Source organism: Pogoniulus pusillus, chromosome 3, assembly GCF_015220805.1.
Source record: "Pogoniulus pusillus isolate bPogPus1 chromosome 3, bPogPus1.pri, whole genome shotgun sequence".
Classification (NCBI taxonomy): Eukaryota; Metazoa; Chordata; class Aves; order Piciformes; family Lybiidae; genus Pogoniulus; species Pogoniulus pusillus.
The window spans coordinates 19,448,454-19,468,838 of record NC_087266.1 but is presented as its reverse complement, the minus strand read 5'-3'; the positions used below and the strand labels follow the sequence as shown (position 1 = coordinate 19,468,838).

At 40.7% G+C, this 20,385-nt stretch overlaps 1 protein-coding gene across 3 annotated transcripts in view; it reads left to right on the top strand.

Annotated features, from left to right (window-relative positions):
* Positions 1-20,385, top strand: part of CRYL1 (crystallin lambda 1) — a 60,040-nt gene that overhangs the window by 8,088 nt on the left and 31,567 nt on the right. For all 3 annotated transcript variants that reach the window (XM_064171588.1, XM_064171609.1, XM_064171598.1), the window contains exons 3-4: positions 6,607-6,733; positions 19,385-19,546. In XM_064171588.1, the coding sequence (XP_064027658.1) occupies positions 6,607-6,733; positions 19,385-19,546 (289 nt within the window). The remainder of the gene's footprint in view (positions 1-6,606; positions 6,734-19,384; positions 19,547-20,385) is intronic.

Sequence of the window (20,385 nt, the reverse complement as noted above, 5' to 3'; positions counted from 1 at the left end):
CAAAGAGTTGGAGCTAAGCAGCTCTGAGGTCAGAATATTACACTTCGTCTTCATTGAGTATTAATTCAGTCATAATTTTTATTAGACTTGGTATCTAGTAAAGTGCCATATTTCACTAAGTGACCATAAGTTTTTCAGTGCTGTAGGAGCACAGTTGCTATGAACAACAAACCAGACGGAGAAGGCAGAAAAAGGCACTGGAGGCAGAAAAAAGCATTGGTGACCTTACTTCTGGTAAAGTTAGGGCATAAAAAACAGATAGGTTTTTTCAAGTATATATTGATAATGAATGTCTGACACTGGCACATCAGGCTTGTCATAAATAATAGGCCTGATTTTACCTTTTATTTCTATCTCTGCGCTGTCCACCTTTCCTGTGCCACCCCTCCAAAAAGGTGCAATGAACTAGCTGGGGAAAATTGCATTATTTGCAGAACTAACCAGAAAATGTTAGAGGCTTTGGAAAGGGGTAGATTCTATCTTTCCAGAAGTTCTGCCTGGCTGTTCTGTACTAGAAAACACCTTGAAGCAAAAGTGTTAGCTTCTCACCTTGTTCCTGTGTGGCAGCCAGTCCCCTGGGCTGCTGGAATATACCATTTAAATAAGGCAAAACCTGTGTTTTGAGAATAGTTATGGTGTTCATGTTTGCCTGGTACATGAATGTCTCTCAAGGCCTGGCTACACAGAAGCAAGGCTAACCAGATCTGGTATTAGCAATATATTAGGAAGAAATCTTTACAGTGAGGGTGGTGAGACATTGGAATGGATTGTGCAAGGAGGTTGTGAATGCCCTCTCCCTGGAGGTGTTCAAGGCCAGGCTAGATGAGGCGTTGAGCAAGCTGGTCTAGTGGAAGGACTCTCAGCCCATGGTGGTGGGGTTTGGAACTAAATGACCTGTAAGGTCCCTTTCAACCCAAACCATTCTATGAATATTTCTGCTGTAGATGAAAGCTGGATTTGAGACTTCCCAGGGCACCTTTCAGACAGTTTCTGTGATTATCCAGGTGTCAGATTGAGTCTTCATGATCAGGAGCAGGGATGTGAGGTGTGGGTCTCTATTTTACATATGCCTACTTTAGTTTTGGTAAGAATTTCCATACTGAACCCAAACCTGGAAGAAAACAAAACAAAGAGAACCATGGAAAATGCTTCGTAGCAGGAAGGTTTCCAAGCATATACTTGTCAATTCTAATGCAAAGATGTCAAAAGGATTTTGGCAGATATAACCAGCGAGTTTACTTAGCTCACTAGATTTGGAGGCATTGCAATTGATCTTGTCTCAAATCTGGGTTCTTTACCCGGTGTGCAAAGACAAATCAATAGAAGGAGTCAAGATGCCTGTTTTATTTCAGTTCTGCACAGAAATGGGTGCTAAGTGGTAGTTCCATAAAGGTAGCACACTGTTAGCTTGAACAGCAGAAGTACAAATAGCAAAGAAATGATAAATGATTGGTTATGCTATGGCTGCCCAATGGTATCTATCGATAAAGGTGAGGCAGTGGAGCATGGACAAAATGCATCAAATGTCAGTGCCACTTGCAAGGTCCTTCTCTAAAGACTTTCAGAGTAGGAAGTGTAACCGAGGGCATTCCAGTGAGTTTGTGGCCAGGTATGACTGGGTGCCTTATGCATAAATGTGGGCTCATTACCCCATAGTAGGGTATAGACATCTACAATCAATTACGGCAGTAAAACTCTGGAGATAGACAAAGTGTGAGTTCGAAAAGGAAGTATTTTCTCACTGACATAGGTTCTTTGTTTTTTTGGAGAATTGTGTCACAATTCTTCAAGCTACGCAGAGTGAAGAGCTGTGAGGTGCTGTGGGCATGTGCTGCAGTAAGCTAATCCTCAGGGATGCTCACCCTGAAGTCCTCCACTAGAGGTCAGCAGTGCACTGCTGCACGTACAAGCAGTCTGCTTTGTGCTTTACTGTATCCGAGGACATTCCCTTCCTTTGCCCACACCTTTGTGGCATTCTAGGGATTGTAGAGAGCATCTAACATTTGGAAAACTTAAAATTAGTTTGTGGAACGAAACAACGAAAGTGCCAATAAATATATTGGCAAAATTTCCTAGGAAGGAAGGGCAAAATGTAAATAATGCACCTATTCCCTGTTCCATAATTTAAACAACCATACTAATTTAAATAAATTAAATTTTGGAGGGCAGAAGGGCTCTGCAGCGGGACCTTGACCACCTGGACAGATGGGCAGAGTCCAGTGGGATGGGGTTCAATAGCTCCAAGTGCAGGGTGCTGCACTTTGGCCACAACAACCCCATGCAGAGATACAGGCTGGGGTCGGAGTGGCTGGAGAGCAGCCAAACAGAGAGGGATCTGGGGGTGCTGATTGACACCCACCTGAACATGAGCCAGCAGTGTGCCCAGGTGGCCAGGAGAGCCAGTGGCATCCTGGCCTGCATCAGGAATGGTGTGGTCAGCAGGAGCAGGGAGGTCATTCTGCCCCTGTACTCTGCACTGGTTAGACCACACCTTGAGTACTGTGTTCAGTTCTGGGCCCCCCAGTTTAGGAGGGACATTGAGATGCTTGAGTGTGTCCAGAGAAGGGCGACGAGGCTGGTGAGAGGCCTTGAGCACAGCCCTACGTGGAGAGGCTGAGGGAGCTGGGATTGTTTAGCCTGGAGAAGAGGAGGCTCAGAGGTGATCTTATTGCTGTCTACAACTACCTGAGGGGTGGTTGTGGCCAGGAGGAGGTTGCTCTCTTCTCTCAGGTGGCCAGCACCAGAACAAGAGGACACAGCCTCAGGCTACGCCAGGGGAAATCTAGACTCGAGGTGAGGAGAAAGTTCTTCACTGAGAGAGTCATTGGACACTGGAATGGGCTGCCCGGGGAGGTGGTGGAGTCGTCGTCCCTGGGGCTGTTCAAGGCAGGATTGGATGTGGCACTTGGTGCCATGGTCTAGCCTTGAGCTCTGTGGTAAAGGGTTGGACTTGATGATCTGTGAGGTCTCTTCCAATCCTAATAATACTCTGATACTGTGATACTAACATGACAACTGATGTTAAACAGGAAGATTTTTGTTTGTTTAGCAGGGAAAAAAAAACTTTTTCCAACTTTAAGTTCTAAAAGATGGAGTTAATAGTTTTGCATGTTAATTAAGGAATGGTATTCTCAGTGCACAGTGTCACGTGTAACATTTGTGATGGAGAAGCATAAGTGACAGGATGGTCAGCACTATCAATGGAGGAAAGGTGAACAATAGGAGACGGGTGCTGCCAACTTCTGTAAGAGCTTGTGGAACAAAAATGAAAGCCAGATCTCCTAGTCTAGTAATTCATCCTTTTTGAATCCCTCCGTTATCAAATGTTCTGGTGTTTTGGAGGACCAGGAAGGATGAGATGAGTGTAAAATTGCACAGAAAGTGAGCAAGAACTTCACCTTCTTTAAAAAATGAAATAATTCTATTGTGGTCTCTTTTTAAAATGCAAGAATTTGTTAAAGGAGTATGCAGCCTGTGAGCAAAAGTATGCTGGGATTGGCCAAGAGCACCTGGGAGATTTATATCTGATGAATAGATGGTTAAGACCTTTTCAATTATAGGTTCCTTATCAATTGCCATCACGAGGTGTAAAGGAGCCACAAGTTTGGGTACTTTATCTTAGGTGCTTGTATTTCTTTACAGATGAAGCATTGTCACTTAAAGTGTGCTAGAATTCTTGGATGGAGCTTCTGTTTAGCTACTGTGTCAGGTTGGAAAATGGAGCCCAAGTGTCCTGTTTCTCAAGAGGCAGAAGTCTGTGCTTTCCAGCTGTCTGTTTGCAGTGTAAAGAAACCAAACGGGCAATTCTTCCAGAGACTCGATGTATTTCCTGCTGATTTCTGTGACTTTGCTGCAGTGGAAGTGGTGGGAGATGTCTGGGCATGATTTACTATTTTCTAACTTTTTTTCTTCTTCCTTGAAAAATGCTCTTAAACAAAACTTACTGAAAGGAAATTCTAACTATTTTAGCTTTGGGTAGGAAAGGTCTAGGTTTTTAAGTCTAAACCTATATTTGAGGAAAAAGGCAGAAAGCTATTAACAGAACTCTTTTGATGAGTTTTGAACTGCATAAACTAGTAGAAAAACTACTTCAGCACCAAGCCTAAGGGACTTCAGGGAAGTCAACAGGACAAACCTGAGCAGTCTCTAAGGGTTATATGACTCTTAACCTTTTCAAAACTCTTCTTCAGTGTAAACAAATTGCAAACCCCTAGCTACTTACCCAGGCATGATTTACCTGAAAGAACCAGAAATCCCTGTCTGTGATAATTTCTGACAAAAATCAAGAGGAAATGTTAGAACTTTCAGTACAGAAATAGTTATGTGGACTTAATTGCTGGAGCAGCTCGCTGAAGAGGAGAAAGTTAATGCTTGCAGGAGTTAGCACTGTGTGTGTGCATGCATGTAGATAGTTGTTGTGGTTGATGTTCTTCCCAATCTGAAGTATGAGTGCATGCTCTGATTTCAGGAAGTGCACTGTCACCTTAACTAGCTTCAAACAGCCTCTTCTGACAAGTGAACTACTCCCAGTTATTTGAAATACTTTGATTTAATGTACAAAGACCATGGTTACATGAAGGTATTTCTTTTTACTTATGCTAGACCAGGAGCAGAACTGCACTATGTGTTTTTGGCTACTGGTAAGTGGCCACCAAGTGCTCTTTATCTTGATTTTTAGTGAGGCTGATTCTTGGATAAGGTATTGCTGCTGTGGGTTGGTGTCAGAAAGATAGGTTAGGAAACCTGTTTTGATGCTGCAAAACAAATGTCCTCTTTTTAACAACTCGAATAGAAGGAAAGACATCACAGTAACTTCAGCAGCAGATATTTATGTCTTAAAGCCATGATAAATGTACTAGACCCTATATTTGCTTTGGGGATTTTGGACACAGCATAATTACATGAATGATGAAGTAAAATGTAGATTCTTCAAAAGACTTGATGAGCCAGCTCAATCTGAGGGCCTGGTGAATCTGCTGTGACTTGCTTCTGTTCAGTAAAGTAGAAGCTGGATTGTCTTTAGATAAATCCTTATCAGTTTTCATTTTTTATTTCAGAATACTGTGCTCTAAATAGCTCATTCTGAGCTATTTTCTTTTGGTTGGGGGAAATAGGTCCTTCGGTTATAAAGCAGTATGCATTGCATACTTAGATGCCTAAAAAGGATGAGACAAATGCACCTTAAAGAGTTACCACTTCTCTAAAAGAAAGCTGAAGGCCGTTTCAGAAGTGCATGTTGACAGGGTAGGTTGGATGAATCCAAATCAGTTTGTTTAGGAAAATCTGGAGAAGGAAGCTTAGTATTTTTATTTGATTGATGGAGTCAGTATTTGTTGACAGTAAAGACCTCTAAATAAAAGGATGGTTTGACAAAGATGAGTGCATTATCACACGTTGGTCAGCAGGTGGTCTGAAAAGAGTATAAAGAAGAGTCAGTATGAGCTACATCCCTATCCCCTTTCAATTAGTTTGAAGTGCTGTGGGGGAAAATAAATGATGCCTCCCAAAACTTCACAAAGCAACTGGGAGCTGCGGTCCATTTGCTCCCTGTCAGATACAGTCAGGATTACTGATGGGTGTCACAGTGTCACTGGTAGAGAGTGAGGAGATGCAACCCAAAGGTGCATAGTGATAGGGATTATTTTAGGAAAGGCTCCTGGCTGTATGGAATATATTTATTTGATTTTAAAACATGTGGTGGTTTGGGTGTTCCCTGCCCCCCCACTCTTTAGAAATCACCCAGACTAGACTCAGCTGGCTCTGGGAATATGAATGAAGCTATTTATTTACAGCTTAGCACAATATACAAGCAGATCTTTACAGTATATACAGTTACATACAGAAATATACAAGGTAAAAGAAAGTAATACAGAAACACAACTCCCCTCCCAGAAACCTGAGTCCCCAGGAGGGGGCTCTCAACCACCCCTTCACCTTCCCCCTACCCCTCTCAACCTTACCCCAGTCCCAAGGAAGAATAGAGGTTTGTCCAGGGGGTTAGGAAGCAAAGTGGATTAGTCCAAAATGGAGGGTGAGGTTAGAGAGTAAGATGCAGCTCAGCCAGCAGCCCCAGTGAGAGTGGTTATTTATGTTTTTATTTCTTGTTCCTATACATCTCAGCAAGCCTATGAGCAAAGTAGACATCACCATTGTTTTCCTTTCACAGCCTGTAATCCATTTCTTCTCACCAAAACATTCTAGCCTGCTTCAAACTATCACTTTTATAACAGTTAAACCATGTTCTTACATTGAGTCTTCATAACAGAAGAGATGTTTTTTGTAAAGCTGGTTGAAGTATGTTAAGGAGACCTTTCTTCTCAGCAGTTTTTACTAGAGAAACTCTTGCTGCTCCTGCACCAGTGTGAAAATAGGTTTGAGGTGATGGTAAGCTTACATCTAGAAGTAGGTCTTAGAGCTGTCTGTGCTTGAAGAGAATTAAAAAATAAAAATAAGATGCATGAGCAAAGAGAAATTTCCATAGTTGAACTTTAGGCTTTTTGAGCATAAATCTATGCAGTGGCATGGCAAATAGCTTAGTAGTACTGGTTTGTTAAGAAACTTTGATAAAAATTAATAGTGGCTAAATGTGTATTTTGTTTCTGCCAGCAAACAAATGAAAGAGCTGGAAGAGTCGGGATTCCTGAAAGGATCTTTAAGTGCAGAGCAGCAACTGTCTCTCATTAGCGTCTGTACAGACCTGAAGACAGCAGTAGAGGGCGCTACTTTCATTCAGGTAAGCAAAGATTTGACAACTCTGAGCAAACAGTTCAGAAAGATGTCAAGAGCTGTGCTGTGCAGTAGGTGGGTAGTGGAGAATTCAGCATCCTAACCTTATAAGGATAGTTGCTCATTAAAATTGAAGTTCTTTCTAGCCTAGTACCCTAACGTGAGAGGCTGTGCCTCTTTGCAGAATTTCCATTTGAGAGTCTTTGCACGTTTCTTCAAGATCATGTTAGGCAAGGCTGACAGCTAAGCCAAAAGAGAATTGCAGACCTCTATGTGTAACAGAGACTGTACCTGCTAGAGGGATGAATGTGAGGGGAAGATGGGTGGGCAATTCTTGAGGGAGAGATTTTCTCTGCAGGAACACCACACATTCCAGTGCTGGGACTAAAATGTGTTTCTTCCACATCATGTATCTGTGGGAGACAGGGAGTATGAGTATGCCAGGGGTGACTGTGAAGGAGCACTGCAGCCAAAAGCAGTTATCTCAGAGTGGTAGAGTATTAAAAATGGGCTTGATATACAGGGATGGAATCTATGCTCCTAAGTAAAATTGAGATGGGGAACAAGCTAAATTACTGAATCTTCTTGTCTTTGGGTGCCTATTAGTTTGCTCACTGGCATGGCTATAGTTCAGGGAATATGTGAATTGTGGACCATTTCTGGGTATGAATTGTCCATTACCCATTAGTTACCATTAATTAGCTCTGCCTGTATGTGTTGCACCCAAGAGTTTACAATTTGTAGTGTTTCAGGCTGTAAATCTCACAGTCTGCTTAGTTTAAATGCATCCCTAACAACAAATTTAACTGAACAAGAACAGATTTCTAGATGTTTTCTCCTCTTAAGCTTGAGGTGGAGTAACAGAGGATAGGAGGCAGATCAAAGCCTCACTCTGAGGCCAAGGAGTGAATTTGTTACTGATTTTTACAGTGGTATACTATTTTCTATTCACTTCCTTTTTTCCAGATCATGAAAATGTATACTGCTACCCAAATATCTTACTCCTTCATTAGTAATGAGCTCAGAGCTTGCCACTTTATATTATTGTTTTCACATATGTATCTTGCAGTGATTTTTTTAATCTGCAAATTCATTGTCTAGTCACTCAGTCCTGTAAAGTCTGTCTGCAAATCTCTGTGGCTGTAATCATGATGATCAAGTTAATTTTGTGAACTAACTTTCAGGTCATTTATGAATGGATATAACTAAGGGTACAGACATCTGTGAAACAGCACTGGTCAGCATCTTCCACTGAGTAAGAACTGACTGTTTTTCCTACCTTTTGCTTACTATTTCCTTACCAGTTACTATCCTTGAAAGATCCCTTTATCTCATCTGTGACCATTTAACTTCCTTGAATGCTTTTATTAATTCTTATTGGAAGACTTCTGGGCATTCAGACCCGCATCAGCCGTATGACTTAAATGCTTGTGCTTTCTGCTTGGTTTAGAGAGTTCAACTAGCTCTGTGAGTCAGGACTTCACTCAGAAAAGCTGCTTTTAACCTTCCCTGTATAGGTAATTCTCATTTGGGGCTACTCTCTTCTGTGAATTTGTTTGATAGAAACATAAGACTTATAGTTGAAGACTTATTGTTGAAAAGCTGCGTCTGCTTGCCACTCTTCTGCTCTCAAAATATTGTTTTATTCAGTTTGGTTTCAAGTGAGTTGTGTATTGCAACCTTATCGGAATGTGTCCAATCATGTTTCAACTGTATCAAAATATCAGCATGGTTCTGGTTCCTCTGTCTTTATCCTTTGACTTCTTCAGCTTTGTCCAATCTGAGATGGACTCTGAATTCTCAAGACTAAGGCTTTGATTTTCTGCAAGGATTAGAAAAACAGAACAGTTGCAAATAAATAAATCACTGCTCTGTGTTTTTCCGACAGCACTTCTGTACTCTGATCACCTTTTGGTCCTTCTCCATGCATTTTGAAGAAAGTGAAAAATATCTTTTACAGTTTTCCTCTTGTGAATTGTGAGGGTGTTGGGGTGGTAGTGTCTCCTTTGTCTTACTTTGATATAATAACAATATTACACAACCATGTTCATTTGGCTACCACATCAACTTTGTGAAGGCTGTCTTGTTTTCAGTAGGGTCTTGTAGTTCTGCCTGTCTATTTTTGCATTTCCAGGCTTTTTGTTCTACCTGGCATGTTCATATGGTGTCTTTACTTTCTCTGTATGCTACTTTGCATCTTTGCAGCATCTTCACTTTATTATCTTCTGAGCTAGCCACAGCTGTCATGGAGATCATAGTTCTTGTTGCTCTGACAGATGTTGAATTTTAGTGGATTATTGCTCTTGTTAGAGAGGCATTTCAGTAGTAAGATTTTTGAACAAGGCCCTTTGTACTACTTCAGAAATTAAATCGAGGGCTGTATTCTCCTTGCCTCTCCCTCTCTCATCAGCTGATCTAGTAAACAGGCATTGGGCAAATGTTGCAGAATCAAAGTAATTTTGAGTTGGAAGGGACCTGTAGAAGTCATCCAACCTTTTGCAGGACCAATTTATATCAGCTTGCCCAGGATTTATGCAGTAGAGTTTTGGATAACTTTCTACAGTAATGATTACTCTAATTGTGAAACTTCTTTCTTAATGCCTAATTGGAATTTCTGCTCTCACAACTTTAGTCTCTTGCCTCTCATCCTAATGGTGCAAACCTTTGAGAGGAATCTCTGTTTCCTTCAGGTCGTTTGACACAGCAGTGTTGCATTGATAGTCTCCGAATTGTGACAGTCTATCTGGGGTAACTCAGGCTTTCTGGTACTATTTTGTGTTCCTTTAGCCATTCTGATGTCTCTTAGCATGTAGCTGTTTAGCATATAAATAAGTAAATTGAATGCAATATGTCCATGGGTAACAAATCCTATGTGTGAAACACTTTCAGTGGTATTCATATCAGCTCCTGAGTTTCAGACTGTACCATCAGCTTTTGGTTTGATGCAAAGTGTTAATAAATATAGAATATTCAAGTGGGAAAATTGTTTGACATAGTCTTTGATTTTGGAAGAGGAGTGGAATAGATTTTAAAAGATCTTAATTCCAGGCTCACAGCTTTATTTCACCAATGAATAGGCTGCTTTCTGGCTGAACCACATCAACCTACAGAAACATTATCTAGTGCAGCTTTGAACCTGGAAGGACAAAACCAACTAATAGTAACTTATGAATGCAAGTGTACTGATTTTTAATTACTTAAAAACATCAGTTGCATTAATGTTAGTTGAATATAGAGAACTCTCTTTTGTTGCCTAATGATATAACTTACTGATTAACTTGTCAGAAGACTTCCATGAGAGCTGCATTTTTTTCCTCCTGGCTTTCAGTTGATTAAATATTAACTTCCTTTCAAATTTGGCCTTTGCAGAGTAAATCCACTTCTTGCTTGAAAAATTTTCCTGCAGTTTGCACTCCCTGAATTACTTATACAAACTGTTGCCTTATGTCGTGTTTTCATGGGACAGAACTTAGAATGAATGGGATGAAGTAGTAAGAAAATGGAACTTCTTAAATGCTGCTAGCAAATATATAAAAGTGAAAAAGATGCAGGGAATAATCAGGACTGAGTTAAAACAACATTTATCTTGACACATACTACTTTACCTATTTCCACTCCTGAGCATTTTTATGAAAGTAACTTACGAGGATTAGTGTGCTTTGCATCAACATCAGAAGGAAATCAGTTTGTTTTTTTCTTTTCTCTTAAATGGTATTCACTGAGAAAAATATGGAAATGATGCAGTTTCACATCTAACAGCTTTCTATGCAACTTAAAGTCAGTACATAACCTAAAGTATTTAGGTGAAAGTGCACTGCAAGATTCTTGCATCACTGAAAGCTTTAATTCTGAAATACCTCTTCTGTTATCCATTATTCTGAATCCATGGTCTATGTTTGTACTATAATGGGCTTGGCATGACAATATCACTGGGAGGTAAATATTTCTTAATATTGTGCTCTTAACTTTCCTGCACAAATATATAGTGACTTTTATCTTTTGCCCTTACATGGTTATTTGATCCTGAACTTACTAGTTCTTCTTTCGCTACTAAAACAAGACTTGAGCGTATGTGTATCTAGTTCATAACTAATATAAGGGGAAAAAAATCAGTGCAGGACTTGCATGATTTTGTGTCACAATGCTAGTAAAGTGAAAATGTATCCTTCTAAATACTTTAGAAAAAAATAATAACAGAATAATAAACTTTGCTAGCTCTCAGAGGAGGGTGAGGTCTTGGTAAGACCATAGTCTTGATTCTTGAGCTGCTCTGTACACTCATGAGTTGCAAGACCTGGCCAGGCTTGTTGAAGCTGGGCATGAAGGGTGGCTGGAAGATCATTTCATGTGGCATGAAACAAAGCAGACTGGCAAGGAGTTGAAACTAAACTTGTAACTTGTGCCTTGTGGTCTTGAGGTATTTATCCTTTTTTTCCTTTTTGCTTGTTATTTTTCTTGTGTCTTTCAAGAAACCTTTCTGTTGATTAGGGAATATCTGCTTCAGTCTTCAGCTGTCTTGAACTCTTAGGTTAGAAGATCATCCCAGTTTGGAATCTGTGTTCATGACATAGCTCTGTAAATACAAAGCTGCTGAAACAGAGTGTGCAAGCCTTGCAGTGATGTAGCTTCTTCTGGACTGGTCACTGGTCAGCTCTGAGCATTGGACAGACAAATGTGGATCTGTGTGCTCTCAGCTGGGTAAATAAAGCTTTAGGCCAGGTTTTGTTTTAAACACTGGCCTGAGGCACCCAAGGTTATATTTTGGCTTCTGAGGGAGCTAGTTTAAAGCATCTGGTCTGACTTGCCAACTTGGTAGAGATTTTGAGAAAACTCTTTTTCTGATTTCAGGGTTTGAAACAGTCTGATCTCAAAGACTTGCTGTGAAATATGTTATCAAGTTGGTTTTTAAGTTGGACTGAAAGATGACTTTTGGGTATCACTGCTTTGGTGCAGCTTCTGGATAGACTTTTGTCCTTCCAAAATTTCTGACATTTACTCCCTTGTCTATCCTGTGCATTACAGGAGGCAGTTCTTAGCATAACTGTCATTGTACCCAGTCCTGCTCTTTGGGTTCTTTTTCAGTGCTCCCTGATATCTTTTCTAGGGCTGTTTTATTCCCCATTGTCTTTCCTAGCTCACTTTGTCTGTTTTTCGTGGTAGATGCAACCACAGTAGAAGAAAACAGAAAAGATCCAATACTTTGAGAGAAGATTTTGGAGGGAGGATATCAATCAACTTGTTCGAGATCTTGTTGCCCTTCCCTGAGAGAACAAAAGAGGATCTTCACCTCTCCTGTAGTGGTCTGATCAGTTTGTCTTTTGCAAGTTTTGGAAGGCAGATGAACATCATGGAAAAAGTTGGATCTCTTAATGGCATGATACTGACATTAGATGAAACAAAACTTGCCTTCTTTTGTTGTGTTTTAAGCAAAACAAAAATCTTCAGTCTCCTCAAACCCTTCAAAATCTGCTAGTTTGATTATTTTAGGGTATTTTAGAAGATGTAGTTCTGGAAGTTCTGTAGTACTTCCTCAGATCTTGTTTTGTATTTTTACTAGAGGTTGAACAGATAATTGTGACTCAGTTAATTATTCTGAACAGTATAAAATGGTAGTAACTTGATATTTTTATGACTCTGGGGTACATTCCTGAACTTTAGAAAAGTAGAGAATGTTTCCATCTAAATGCTGGATTTTAGTTCACAAAGTGTTATTTACCTGTACAGTATCATGTGGTGGACAGTCTTCCATGTCACTCAAGAGGTAGTGATTTAAGAAGCATCAAATTTCGCACCAGTATGAGCTCATAAATTCAAGACAACAAGAAGCTATCACTTTAGATTTGAAGTGAGCTGTAGCCCTAAATTGGGTTTAAAAAAAAATAGTTTAGCCTGTTCAGACAGTTTTAACTGTTGCTTTTACAACGGCTCCAGAATAGGATTGTAGAAAAGACTGGCTGAGGCACTCGGTGCCATGGTCTAGTTAACTGGATAGGGCTGGGTGATAGGCTGGACTGGATGATCTTGGAGGTCTCTTCCAGCCTAGTTGATTCTATGATTCTATGATCTACTGTCCTGTAGTTGGGGTTTTGAATTTTATTAAAGGTTTTCTGAATGAATCTCAAACATGTACAATGGTGAGTGTCTAGATTCTAGTTAAAATTCCCAGAGACTCTAATAAATTTGATAGAACCAATAACAATCTGTAGAGTGCCCTCCCCTCTTCCCCCTCCTTTCCCAAAGAAAGGGATTAGACATAGGGAGAGAGAGAGGTAAGCACACCCGAATAAATCAATCTCACTCGATTTGGAAGTTAAAAGGAAAAGTTTAACAATAACTTAAAAGGGTATCTGAGGTAGGGAAGTGTGAGAAATATATGTTTGATCCGATCAATTCGTGGCAAGAGGCCACAGACAGGGAGGAAGGGGAGTTTTGAATGGAGCTGCATTCCTCCTTGCACAACCATCACAAAACCATACACTTGGCTTAAGATAATAGCAATAAATAATTAGAAATTAGAAAGGTTGGTGGAGGAGGGAGGCAGGTGGAAGAGACAGCCTTTGGCATGAGCAAACAGGAAGAGTCATACAAAGGACACTACTAGTTTGGAGTTCATGGAAAGGACACTTGAGGAAGACCCCTTACTTCATCACTGAACACCACCAGAGGGACCACTGGATAAAAAGAGACATGCATGGAAGAGACACCTCCCATTCCTAAAACTGATAAGGAAAACCCAACCTTTTGTTAGAATTAGTAATGAATATGTAATAGAATAGGGTATAAAAAGAGACAACTGAAGGCAAAGGGTGTGCGTTAGGGTAGAGCAGAGCCTCCCCCCGCACCCAGGCCTGTACATTGCTTGATTCCTGTGACTCTATTAAAGTCTTACTCTGCATGAACGCCAGTTTGTGCCTGTTATTTATGACAGGAAGTTTACAAGGAATAGGGAAGGGAAAATAGCAAAATTCGAAATGTATAAATACAGCCCGAGTTTGTGGTGGTGGCTTTGGCTGCCTCATCTCTGCCACCTGGTGTGGTGGTATGCAGGGGGTGGTGATGTGCAGAGTGAGGTGCAGGGTGAGAGAGAGAGGAACAGGAAGTCCCCCTCATTTTATAGGACAGGAAGTGGGGGAGTGAGCTAAGCATCACCTGGTGGTGGTCAAGACCCCTAGAATCAGGTTCAGGGTTACTCCCCCTGGAGTGTTAACGCTATACACTGAGCAAGAGTGTGTGTATCTCACACAGCTGCTGACCCCACATATACCCTTAGATGAGGAGAGGTTGAGGGAGCTGGGCCTGTTTAGCCTGGAGAAGAGGAGGCTCAGGGGTGATCTTATTGCTGTCTACAACTACCTGAAGGGACATTGTAGCCAGGTGGGGGGTGGCCTCTTCTCCCAGGCAACCAGCAATAGAACAAGGGGACACAGTCTCAAGTTGTGCCAGGGTAGGTATAGGCTGGATGTTAGGAAGAAGTTCTTGCCAGAGAGAGTGATTTGCCATTGGAATGGGCTGCCCAGGGAGGTGGTGGAGGCACCGTCCCTGGGGGTCTTCAAGAAAAGCCTGGATGAGGCACTTAGTGCCATGGTCTAGTTGACTGGCTAGGGCTGCGGGATAGGTTGGACTAGATGATCTTGGAGGTCTCTTCCAACCTGGTTGATTCTATGATTCCATGAGGGTAATAAACAACACCTTCTAAAAGGAGACTAAAGTAGCTTAGTTTTCTCTCCACTATCCTTGCAGTTTGAAGTGATGCGGTTTTATTTAGCACCTTGTCTTAATTAGTATACTAGTATGACCACATACTGTCCATCTTTAAAATATCTCGGAGTAGTCATCTAAAACTACATCACTGCTCTCAGCAGGAGCAAGATGCAAAGTCCAGAGTCCTTGCAGTCAAGTGCTTACATCTGAAATTGCAATAAAAATAATAATACTTATTATTATTTTGAACTTTGTGAGATTGCCAAACCTATTTATTGCATGAAAAAATTGCAGATAGTTGAGCTAAATAGCAATATTGGAAGAAAAAAGTAGCATTTTGATGTAATTATTTGTTTTGGTATTAAAAATTTTAAACAAAGAAACAACCCCCCCAAAACAACCAGTATTTTACTTTACTGAACTCCCAGTTCAGTAACCTCGACTTTGCAAGTAGTACTGGGGAGATATAATTAAATTGCAGAGAGATTAATTTGGCATATATACTTTTTTCTTTCAGAAGTCAACTAGGTTTTTACAATAACCTTTTAATTGTTAATATTGTTGTTGTTAAGATGTGGTAAAATTAATGCTTTGAAATCTGTTTATTACTTTCAAGTCTTTCCAGGTTTTTTTAATACCTATCTTTATACAGATAACCTGAATGCTGCTTGATATCTGTAGGTCCCTGCCTTATGTACATTTATGTTTGCCAGGCTTTGGTTTAGAAATACATTTTAAAGAGGCTTGGTAGTAAATAAAACAGTCATGCCTGAAAGTATTTTCTGGGAAGTCATTTTTCTAATGGATTATAACTGTAGAAGATAATGGAAGTATTTGTACGAATGGATTAGGCAAAAAAGCTTACAGAAAAGCTGCTTTCTGAGATTCCAAAGTCTTTGTCTCTTGATCCTGTGAAGATCTTCATATTCCCACAAAAAGCTGAACTGTCTTGCAAAAGCGCTGACAGTCTGGGTGCTACTTGTGGGATAGTTTGGTGCTTTGAAAGCTTCTGCTGCTGCTTCTTGATTTGATGAGAGAGTTGCTTGGCTCGGAACTGTGCTACAGAAGTATCTCAAAATCGTCAGCTAAATTGCAGCACTGAAAGGCTGAGAACACTTAAATGGTGTAAGCTGTATGTGTAGAAATAGAGGATCAGAGCTAGGGCTTGTGGCATGTTTGGACATCCTTACCTAACAACAGAAGACGAAGAATGTCCTTGGAGCCATCAAAGTGGTTATGGCTTCTAACAGTTTACCTGCTACTTGAAGCCCTACTGAGTCTGTTGGGAGGAGGGAAGTTGTGGAACTCTTGAAAATAATTTTCTGCTGTGGTTGTGGTTAGGACAAGGTTACAGGGCACTCTTGCCAGTGCAGCATGGCAATGAAGTACAGTGTTTAGAGGTTAGGCAATGCAAGATAACAGTAGGAGAGAAACAGCTACCTAGGAGATTTGTTACCTGCTGTGCGCTAGCATGCACAGAACTCTGCCTTGGTTTGAATGAGAAGCCAGTTCAGAGCCTGTGGGTTGGGATTAACAGGACCACCACTGTAGAAGACCTGGTAGACATCTGCTGCAGGCCACCTGATCAAGAAGAAAGGGCCTTATCCAGACAATTGGAAGAAACTTCACAGGCCCTTGTCTTCATGGTGGGGATTCAGCTGCCTCAATATCTGGAGAGGGAGCTCAGGATAGCACAAATGATTCAGGATGATTCTGGAATGTGTTCATGGTAACTTCCTGACATGTGATTGAGGAGCTGAGGAGGGGGCATGCTGTGCAGAACCTCGTACTTAAAGAATGGTTGGAGGCGTGAAGGTCGAGATGAAGCCTTGGCTGATAGAGCTGAGGATCCTGAGAGGAACAGCAAGACAAAAAGTAGGATTGCAGCCTTAGACTTCAGGGGAACAACTTTGGCCAAAATCTGCTTAGAGAATCCCCTGGTGTAGGATACAGTCATGGAATACATAGAGGCCTAGGAGAGTTCAAGATTGTTCTATTCTCACTCACAGGAATTTAATGTTATCCTAGATCTTCATACTGAGATTTCCAGGGTAGAAATGCTTTCTTCATTATGTTTGGAATGTTATGCAGCAGCCAAAATCTAGCGGGGATATGGGAACTCATTGTGAGGCTGTGGCTTTCAAACCCATTTACTCATCAGTGACTTACGCATGACAACTGCCACCAGACTCCATACTTGCTGTTGAGAGGGCTTAGTGCTGCTCCCTGTGACAGCATCTCCAGATGCTCTTTGAGAAAATGATTTGCTTGTTGCTGAATGGTTGCTACTCGTTGACCTCCTTCATGCTTTGACTATCTGCTTTGCCTTTCATCTTATATCGCCATGATTGTATTGAACAATGCCACTTGTTTTAGGACCGTGTCACTGTGTTGCAGTGCTTTATTTCAGGTCATGCTTTGTTTCTTTCACCCCCTAGTGCTAGTAAATCCACAGACTTGGCAGTGATTCCTGTTGCTAGTGTAAGAAGAAGATCTTTTGCAAGGTAGTGTTTTGGGAAGCGTTTTCCTGGAAGGTGGTACAGGCAAGTTGCTACCTTGGCATATCTGAGAATGGCTAGGAATAACCTGAGCAGATGCCAGCATTTAAATATAGGTAAATGAAGTTGTGGGCGTATATGGAAACACACAGATGGTGGATAGCATGGTGTCAAAAGCCTGTACCAAACCACAAAGACACAGGATTTAAGCAGGTAAAACTCCCTAGCTTTCTGTGTCTGGCATTCAAGGGGTTGCGTCATATGAGTGCAGCTTTTAAACTGGGCACAACTAAACCTCAATCACTTTGCCTGTTGTGTGCTAGGGAGAGAGTCTAGCGTGTGTTTATCTTTGTGTAGTTCTTGAAGAGTTCATAGTCCGGTCAAGGAGCTGCTATGTGTTATCTGAACATGTATTTGCATAGTGTAATACTTATTACCTTGATGCCTTTGATTCAATACAACTCTTACAGAAGGTAGGCTTTAAAAATTAACATCTGTCTCGAATCAGGCTGTTTAAAATAATGTCTAATAAGGTTTAAATTTGAAGTCATATTAGTAGCAACATTGTTCAGGTGCCCAGGCCTTGGAATAAAGGTGTACTGTTCACTGCAAATGAGAAGTGTGATCTTCTCTACAAAAAGGGCACAGAAATATACAGTGTCACTTAAAATGCGCAGAGGTGTATGCTAAGCTTTCTGTGGTGATTCTTTGAGAGAGGCTATGGTAGCTTTAAAACCATATCTTATCTGCTCATTATTTGATCTTCTCTTTCTCAGGGTAAACAGAATAGCTTCAGACCTTTCCAGGCTCCATAACTGACAGCAAGCAAGGTTCCTGTTTAATGGACTGTTTAGAGCTTAATTTCCCCCCCCTGTTCTTCAGGGAATTGGTATCTCTGAGAAAATAATTGCATGCTTGATGAGGACAGAAACTTTATTGCAGTGGTCCAACAACCTGAATACAATTGTTACACTATGCAAGAAACTTCAAGCAAATGGCCCATTCAGAAAACTTACGTAACTGTGGCAGGTTTGAGTTTCCAGCAGATTTGAGTTTGCCTTTTTGATTATCATCTGATGTGAGAAGAGGCTTAGGGTTTCAAGTTCACAATAAACCTATTCAGAGCAAGTCTTTTATTAGCTTGAACAGTATCTGCAAAGTTCTCTTCATCTTTGGCTGTACTAAAAGAAACTATTTAAACTTAACCAGCAAGCAAGGATCTTAGAATTATAAGCAGAGTATCATTTTGTTTTGATAAGGCCTCTATTACTTTGTGCCCTACCCGGAGTTCTTACATGACCCCATTTATCTCTTCTGCATCATGGAACTTTTAGTCCTGTTCCATGCAACGTGCTTATTTTTTGGGGTTTCAAGTTGCTTTTAACCTATTTACTGGGTTAAGAACTCAGGCCCTGGAAATTCCTGCCACAGAGCCTGTCTAAAATGACTGGTAATTTGTTTATTATATTAAATATTTAGTGTTTTCCCCTACATTTACATGCAGTTCTGCACAGCAGGAAGAACAGAATCAAGTACTAACAAGTGGAAGGTTTTTGGAGTTGGGATACAGCATGTATGTTTTGTATGTTTTAAAGGGAAAGCTGAAGTTTTGCAAGTTTGGGATCCTATTTGGATTTTTTTAAGTCCTTCAAAAAAGCCTAGAATAAAGGTTGCTTTTCTTCTTGTGGTAGACTGAATGCTTTCCTGTTTGTGGGATCCACTGTATTAATTCTCCCATGTCTTCGATGCTTACAGACTTTGGCATGCTGTCCTTCAAGCAGCTCCTGCGGATTACCCTGAGGCTCTAGTGCCTGTAGATTGTGCCTCTTGGCTCATATATGTGAAATTTCACACAATACTGCAGTGCTTAACATGCACAGTGGCTTTGGGAGAAGTTCTGATAGCATGCCTTCTACTTCAGAAATCTTTCTCAGAAATAGAATGAGTGGAGATATTTCAGCTTTTTAAGCTTGAGAGTCACTGAGAGCTGTTTCAATGCAGATTCCAGAACTGCATCTTAGAGTTTTCTGACATAGTTCTGAAGATTGTAAGTTTGTCCTCTTTTGAGATAAACCTATTCATTTCCACCCTGTCTGATAAAGAATACTGTCTTCTATCATGTGAGACTCTCTCAAAATGGAGACCATGTCTTATTCTTCCATACTGTGTCATCTTTGTGCATGAGTAAAAGTCTATATTTTAGACAAAGCAGAATAATTTGTTATGGGTTAAATGTCTTGTGGTCTGTGGTGGTCCATCTTCTGCTATAGAGAAACTCTTGGGCTTTCCATTTCTTTATATATGGGAAAGGTTTTTTGTGATGGCTCAGTGGTGTATGTAAGCTGATTGAATTCAATGATTTGTGTTGAGTTCCTAGGTGCCAAGGTGGGATCAGTGAAGACTAAAATATGTATGTTGAATTCGAAGACATCTAATACTGATTTTTGGTTTTATTCCAGGAATGTACTCCAGAGAACCTGGAACTGAAAAAGAAGATTTTCAGTCAGTTAGATCTTATTGTTGGTGACAAAGTTATCTTGAGCAGCTCGACCTCCTGTCTCTTACCCAGCAAATTGTTCACTGGCCTTAAACATGTTAAGCAGTGTATTGTGTCACATCCTGTAAGTACCATGGCATGTTTTGTTTTTGTAGTGGTAATTGTATGAATGTTTAACTAAACTGCATCCCAAACTTTTCTCCACAGACTGAGAGATACAGAAATTTAGAGTGCTTATATGCTGTCATTAGTGTGCAGGGGTCTGACTTACCAGAAAAGGTTTAGTTTGGCTGTTCTATGAACAGCAGTGTCTACTAAATTGAGAGAATGCATGCATGTTTCCTACTCTTAGCTCAAGATAACATTCTGTGTAAGCCCTTGTGCTCATACTGTGGTGTGTTCCTCAGACTACTGGCTCTCAAAATGTAGGAATTCTATGTTTTGAAGGGAAAACTATAAAATTCCCTACTTTTTTCTGGTGGCATTATTGGTCTTTTCTAATATCCTTCTCCAGCTACTGTTGAGTAACACTAAGCATCCAAACACTGAGCTGTGTGTGCTTGCCAAGTGATATCAATGAAAAATGGAAGCTTTTGACTCTGGTTTCTTCAGACTTCTGATGTAGAAGCAGTATACCTGAAAAGGAAAAGCAGATGGATGAAACAGAACAAATTGTGTTTGGATTAGGAGATGCAGGCTTTGACCAGCCAAACAAGACAATGACCCAGAAATGACATGACTAAAGGTGGCAACAGCACCTGAAGATGCTCAAGGACACTTGTGAACTTCCCTGGAGGTTTATATGAGGCTGCCAGGCAGCAGTTTATCACCTGTCCTCAGCATGAAAGAGCCTTTTTGTCTTGGTCACCAGGATTCTTACCATTTCTGTTTTCCACTACTCAATAGCTAATGCATTTGTTACCCTAGTGTTTGACAGATCAGGTAATAGGACTGTTGTTACGA